This window comes from Octodon degus, unplaced genomic scaffold, assembly GCF_000260255.1.
Source record: "Octodon degus isolate 3935 unplaced genomic scaffold, OctDeg1.0 scaffold00138, whole genome shotgun sequence".
Taxonomy (NCBI): Eukaryota; Metazoa; Chordata; class Mammalia; order Rodentia; family Octodontidae; genus Octodon; species Octodon degus.
Window position 1 is genome coordinate 5111100 of NW_004524714.1, and position 7157 is coordinate 5118256.

Genomic DNA, 7157 nt, shown 5'->3' on the forward strand with positions numbered 1-7157 from the left:
CAAAAGCTACAACTCTTGTTGCATAGGTCCTGCTTTACCTTGGTCTTAACCATCCAGCAGAAAAGTATAAAAATGAAGTATAAAAAGTAAAGCCATGCTGTTATGTTGAGCTGTCAGGGACTCAGGTCAACAATTTCTAACACTGCCATTCAAGCAGAAGACCCAACACTATTATGGACTACTGGACTCTTTTAGAATATTTTGCTGAGTTTACACACCTATAATATTCAAATGACAGAACTGAACAAAAAAGGGGATACAGATGAATGTCCATTTAATATCTGTGTATTCAAAATGGTTAGGATAGATATATAGTTACATTCTCTTAATGAATAGAGGGATTTGTTCTAATAGTGTTTATAGATAGGATATCATATCTGCATCTTGTACAGCAAATAACCACTAGGAAAAGAGTGTGCAATGTGTTAATTATTGAAACTGTCCTACCAATTTGATTTGAAACTGTCTCATTGCTATGTCTCTCAATAAAATTATGGAAAAAAAATAGGTAAGACAGTTACAATAATTAATACATTGCATATTGTTGTCTTCATAGTGGTTATGCAGAGGTCAAAATGCAGCTGCCATACATTTTTGCTAAATAAAATTACTAAGTAACTACCACTGATGAAATCTTTAATGAAGATTTTAAATTCTTATGTATTATAGAACTTCACCAACTTGTTTGGACAGCCCCTAGTCTGTTTGCTTTCTCCTACGGCATATCCAAAAGCTTTACAAGGTACGTCTTTCGGTGCCTGTTACTGAGTAGTACATGAATGGATTCTACATTTTGAATACTGTTGATGTTTGTTTTTACCTCCCATAACCATTATGTATGGATTGACGGTGCCTAATGTGGCAGGTATCAATCTGAAATATGTCTACAAGCCTTGCCAACAGCCAGACTTCTCTAATGTGTTAGATTTAGGCCTGGAGATAATTCCTTCTTGAGAGAGGTGGTTTACTCCCTTGCTGTGGGGAATTCATGATTTATAAATCTGAAATTTTGTTTTACAAGTGTTTATTTTGATTTGCTTGTCATAGCCATGTAGCCTGATTTTCTTTCTTTAATCACATATTTTAGACATCTTTTAAGATCTTAAGATTAGTACTCTAGGACATTTCTCAGCCTATCCCTGAGAGTTAAGAGTATCCTAATTGGCACAAGTTAAAGGTTTCTTTTTCTTTTTTTTTAAATCTTGTTTTACTTCTTAAATAAAAACCTCTTCTGAGTCTGTCAAAGAGACAAATTAGTGTTTGGGTCATTTTTCTAATGGCTGAGAATTGAAAGACTTTTTTTCTCTTAGTGATGTCCTTAATAGGTAACATATAAAACCTGATTCTAACTCCCAGTCATTTAGTAGGTAGAATACTAAAAGAGCCTTCACGCTGTTTTAGCAGTACTTGTCACTGTTTCACTATCTCCCTAACTGTGAATAGTGCTGATGTCTCTCTGGGAGATGGCATTTTACTGCTACTTCCCAGCCAGAAGTCCTGTCTGCTGACATAGTTTGACACAGGAAGTGATGGTCAGCATTTGAATACCTGAGAGAAGCTGGAGACTTTCACCGTTGTTTTAAGGTAAGTTCTGCTGTTTAAAAGGGAAAAAAAAACACATAGAAATTCTAAGTTTATATACTCAAAATTCAAATTACAAAGGGATAGAACTTACCTTCAAACAACGGTAAAATTCTCCTGCTTTGAGGATTTTGTCATCCTATTGTCATTTCTGGAGGAATGTGAACCTTTTCAATTACTTAAGAGTGCTTTTTGCTCTCAATCTGTGCTATGATGATGTAGTTTTGTTTTAAATTACATGGTCAAATGAGTTAATACCAAGGTTACTGGGTCTGAAATACTATTGTGTGAAGGCGAACAGGCCAAATGAATTTGACCTAGCTACTTACTAGCTGTGTGACCTTGAGAAGTTACTCAGGCAGTCTATGCTTCAGTTACCTCATCTATCAAATGGAAGTAATAGTATTACCTACCTCAGAAAACAATACTGGGTACGTTAAAAAGCACTCAGTGTGTGCTTTTGTTATTATTATTATTACTATGCTTATTTTTAATACATACTCTTAGTACTTTTCTGGCTCAGTATTTTTGTGCTATAAAGATCAGACCTCAAATATCTTAACTGAGTCATTCGATTACATAGATTCAAATTTCCCTTGTGAGAAAGTTGGGAATTTTCCCATGACATTGTTAATAGCTCTCCATCTGGGTACCAAATGGAAGGTATTTAAGTAATTGGAATGTCTGATACGGTTCCTGCACTTTGTATATATCTAAAGCCTATATTTCTTTCATTAGTTAAAACTTGCTTTACTTTCTCAACATGATTACTCAACACCAATTTACCAGGCACCGTGGTAGGCATCAGGGTGAGCACTCTGATCTGATAAGACCTAGTTATATTTCTCCCAGAGCCACAGTCCAGTAGAACATTGAGACGACCTACCAGACAAGTACTGTAAATGATAGTGTTTCATAGGAGATAACAGAGCAGCACACACAGGGAACTTCTAAGCAGCACAAAAGGGTAAAGTGGGGGAGGAGATGATGGCTATCCAGTGCATGCAGAATAGGATGGCAGTAAAGGGTAACTGAGTACAGTGTTGCAGCAGAGAAACCACATGTGCTAAGGCACTGAGGCAAAAGAACTGAGGCAACACTTCGAGAAATTAAAGTAGCTCCTTCTGTATGAAGGATATTGAGTGACTGAATGTTGAAAAACCTTCTAAGATTCATTAATGTGGTTTAGTGGAGGACAGTGAGCTTGTTAAGAGGGGAGCTTTCAGTTAGCCTCTCAGAAAATAGAATGAAGAGGGCCACAGGTGGAAGTAGAGAGATGTTGGTGGCCAGAGGTCAGACAGTGACTAGACAGCTGCCTTCAAATATCCTAAGCGCAATGAACAGTAGCACTGTGATGGGCTGGATGTGGGAGGAAAATCAAGAAGGCAGGAGCATAGGTTGAGTCTCTGGCACTGGTAGAAATCAGATTTGATGGGAAGTATGTTTGCGGAAACTTTATAAAGGGGTAAGAATTTGCTTTCAGTTATTCACATACCGAGTTTGAAATGCCTTTGAGAGTTAAATGTATATCAACCCTGCCTGATAGAAATGTAGAATGACTACAGTACCTGCTTTGCAGTGGGGCTGGTGTTGGAGCTGACAATTGAATGCAGAGCCTCTCACTGAGCTGTATCTCCAGGCCTGACTTGCTTGCTTATTTATTTATTTATTTATTTATTTATTTAGACAAGCTCTTGCTAGGCTTCCCAGGGTAGTCTCAAACTGGTAAGCTACCTGCCTCAGCCTCCCAAAGTGCTAGACTTATAGACATATGCCACCATGCCCAAGTACCACACTTTATTTTATTTGCGGTACTGGGGATTGAACTCAGGACCTTGCACTTGCCAGGGAAATGGTTATTCTACTGAGCTATCTCCCCAGCCCCCTGTACCACACTTTAAAAATTAAGTTACACATAGGAATGTTTTTGGATGGCATGGGATGGATTTCCTGGAAGTGCTGCTTGAGAGGCTGTGTGGTCCTGGTTGTCACAGAAGGAAGTCTGGCCGACTGCAGAGGTATGAGATCTACATCAAGTCTTGTGCCAGCCCAACTTCTTGGTTTCCCACCAGGCGTACTTGGGTCTCAGTGTGCAAAGAGCTGCTGGTTGTGGGCAGTGCCCAAGGAAGTATTTGGGACAAGTTGCTCATCAGCTGCAAGCCTAATTCCAGAAAAATTACTCCTCTTTCAACATTTTGGATGGAGAAGAGTCCATTACTAGGCCATTTTCAAAACATTTTCCCACATAAAGCCCAGGCAACTAAAGAGCTCAGAAAAGAAATGGAACCCACTTTCCCTGGTCATTTCAATATTACAAATATTGATAGGACCCTTGCAGTTATATATAAATCAAAGTCATTCAGAAGACAGTTCATAGTCTGAGGACAAGGATGAAGAGTGTCATTATCAATGGCATTAAACTTCTTAATTTAAAAGATAGAAAGGCAAGATTCCAGTTTTTTAAATTAATTTTATTGAGAAATAAATAGCAATGAGACAGTTTCAAAACAGGTTGGTAGGACAGTTTCAATAATGAATACATGTATATTGTTGTCTTCTTAGTGGTTATTCATAGTACAAGATGCAGACATGATATCCTGTCCAAACACTTTTAGTACAAATCTTTCTTCTCATAAGATTAAAGTTTTGAACAGTACAGAAATTAAAAGCAAGGAATAGGGAAATAAATTATTTAAAAAGAAACAGGTGGTACACACCTCATAATTCCATGAAAAATAATGCAGCTCTGGATGGTTTGTACTTCTGGTATCTATGGTGCTCTTATATGTTAAAAGAAAAGTTTGCAAAATCTAACAGTTTGAGTGAAGAACAACTCATGAATCAGCACTTAAAATGGAAAAGTGGTTTAGAGGAACTCTGCTGTGTAGAGAAGGCAGCATGCTTATGTAACTAAACACAAGATAACTCAATTAGTTACAGTGTGCCCTTTGCTATAGCTGGGCATGCTCTGTTGGCTGCTTGGAGTTGTCTGAATCTCAGCTGTTTGTGTTTGAAACCCAATTCTTTGTTAACAAAAATACACACCTATTTCAGTTGTTAAGAACTTTTCTTTCTCAGTCAAGCTATGTACTAAGATTATCTTTTAAGTTTTGCGTATAGGATGACTCTAGTTAACAAATAGTAATTTCAAAATAAAAGCTCCTGAATGTTTCACTACAAATGACAAATGTTTTAAGTGATTAAGTATCTTAATTTCCCAAATATGATCATTACACGTTTACAGATACCAGAACAACATATTCTGTCCCCCAAATTTGAAGAATTATCTGTCAGTTTTAACAAAGCAAAGAAAAGATACACTCCCTTAAAAAAAAAAGTCAGGCATGGTGGTGCATGCCTTAATCCCAGTTACTTGGAAAGCTGAGGCAAAAGTATCATAAGCTCAGAACTACTGGGCACTTTAGCAAGATCTTGTCTCAGAACTAAGAAAAGGCAATGGACATGCAGCTCCACGTGAAGGTCCTCAATTCACCCCCTAGCACCTTCCTCACCACAGAAGAAGAGGGTAAAAAGCAAATGAAATGAATGTTAACAATATTTTTTTATACTAAGGTTTTGAAATCCAGTTTGTATTTAGAGTGTCTCTAGGTTGCATGCATATTGAGAATCATGATTCAGTAGGCATATAAATGGTAACTAAAATCTTATGTACAGATGAGATCAGCAGAGTGCCAGAGAAAGAAAATGTTGATATTTAAGGGATAGGCAGCAGAAGAATAACTAATAAAGGAGAATGAAGAAGATTGGCAATTCTAGTAAGCTTTAGAGACTCACAGTCATTAAGTCATGCTTGTCCTATTTGGATAAAATTTGTTAGTTGGGAATAAAAAATAGTAAAGAATATGTTATTTTTCAATTTCTCTTACATTTACCAGGCTCTGTCTTAAGTTCAGCAGAAGGCAATATGCATAGATTATATTTTTATAGTTTTGTGGAAAATCTGCACTGTTGGATATGTTTTAGTGATATAGCTTTAACATTACCAGCGAATTTAAAATGTTCCTCGTATGAATATGTTAACCTTCAAACTGTTATCTCTCTATATATAACATGTTTGTTATTGCAGATCAATCTCAACGAGGTAGCCTCTTCACTCTCTTTTTGAACAACCCTCTAATGGCCTTCCTGTTTGTCTCTGGATTGTCGAGCATGCGTAGAGGTCTATGGGAAAAGTGCCAAGAATATCTTCGAAAAATCAACCGTGATATTGCTCAGCTACTGACCCATTCACGTTCAATAGGTACCCTAGTAATCTAACTGCACACCTAACAAAATATACTATAATGACTTAAAATGATTACTTATTTTAAGTTGTTTGAGTCTTTAAAGGTATTTGTCCCAGGCTGGAAAGTCAAGAAGGCTTTCCTGAAGTTGCCTCCCCTTTGAAACCTAATTTCTATATAAGCCTCCTTTTACTGTCACCTTTTCCTCATTGCAGATCAGGCATTTCTCCAGTTTTTTGGAGATGAATTCCTTCGCTTGCTTCTCACAAGATTTATCTTTTGTTCAGCCACCATGAGGATGCACAAGATTTTTCGGGTAGGTAAAGTATATTACTATGGGCCAGGAAGATGGCTCAGTAGGATAAGCGCTTGACTGGCAAACACAAGGATCTGAGTTCAATCCCCGGTTCCGCAAAAAAAAAAAAAAAGAATATTACTAAAGACCAGTTTTTCTATAAGAATCATGCATTATACTTTATTTGTATTTGAAGAGTTTAAATAGATCCAAAATGATGTTTAAAAATAAAGATTAATAATATTAAGACAATTCTGAGTACCTACCATCCTATTCAAGATCATTTGCATTCCTTTTGAGGCCCTCTGTAGGTTCTGGCTGATGCTACCTCTGTCAAAGTTTCAGTGGCCATCTTGAATTTTATCATTATTATTTGCTTAGCTTTATAGTTTTGTCAAGCATATTTATATTTCTGTACAACATATGAAAGCTTCTGTATTGCTTTTTTCCAATGAGAGTTATTCTTGAAGTTAAACCATATTGGTAACTATAGCCTTCACTGGTCCTGACTATACATCACAGATTACCAATACAGTTTGACTCAACTTTTTATTATTAAATAAATGATGCCACTATGAAATTCTTGTATCAGTTTTCTAGTACAGATAACCAAGATTTTCTCTGGAGATATGCTCAGTAGGTCAGAGAATATAAGCTCATATAACTTTTATGAAGTAATGCCACAGTGTTTTTCAAAACAGGACCCTCAGTTTCCCTCACACAAGCAGTGTGTAAGAGCCTCACTCAGCTTTCTTTGCAACATTTATTGCTGTTGTACTATAAATTGTATGTGACCTGGAAAGTTTAAAGTAGTAAGTCCTTGTAGTTTTAATTTCTATATCCAGAATTACTATTGAAGCTGAGCAATTTCTCTTTTAAGTCTTATTCTACATTTCTCTTTTCATAAATTGTTTTGAAGTCTCTTACTTGACTTGATAGTTTGTTTTACTTCTTCCCCTATATATTCTTATATTATACAATATAGTTCATTGAAGTTTTAAAAATATTAGCCATTGTACTCTTTTTTGGTAATATTT

General features: G+C 36.4%; 1 protein-coding gene across 2 annotated transcripts in view; it reads left to right on the forward strand.

Moving 5' to 3' along the window:
* Scai (suppressor of cancer cell invasion) overlaps nt 1-7157 on the forward strand; it is a 180717-nt gene that overhangs the window by 163150 nt on the left and 10410 nt on the right. For both annotated transcript variants that reach the window (XM_004641574.2, XM_023701633.1), the window contains 3 exons: nt 670-742; nt 5669-5842; nt 6041-6141. In XM_004641574.2, the coding sequence (XP_004641631.1) occupies nt 670-742; nt 5669-5842; nt 6041-6141 (348 nt within the window). The remainder of the gene's footprint in view (nt 1-669; nt 743-5668; nt 5843-6040; nt 6142-7157) is intronic.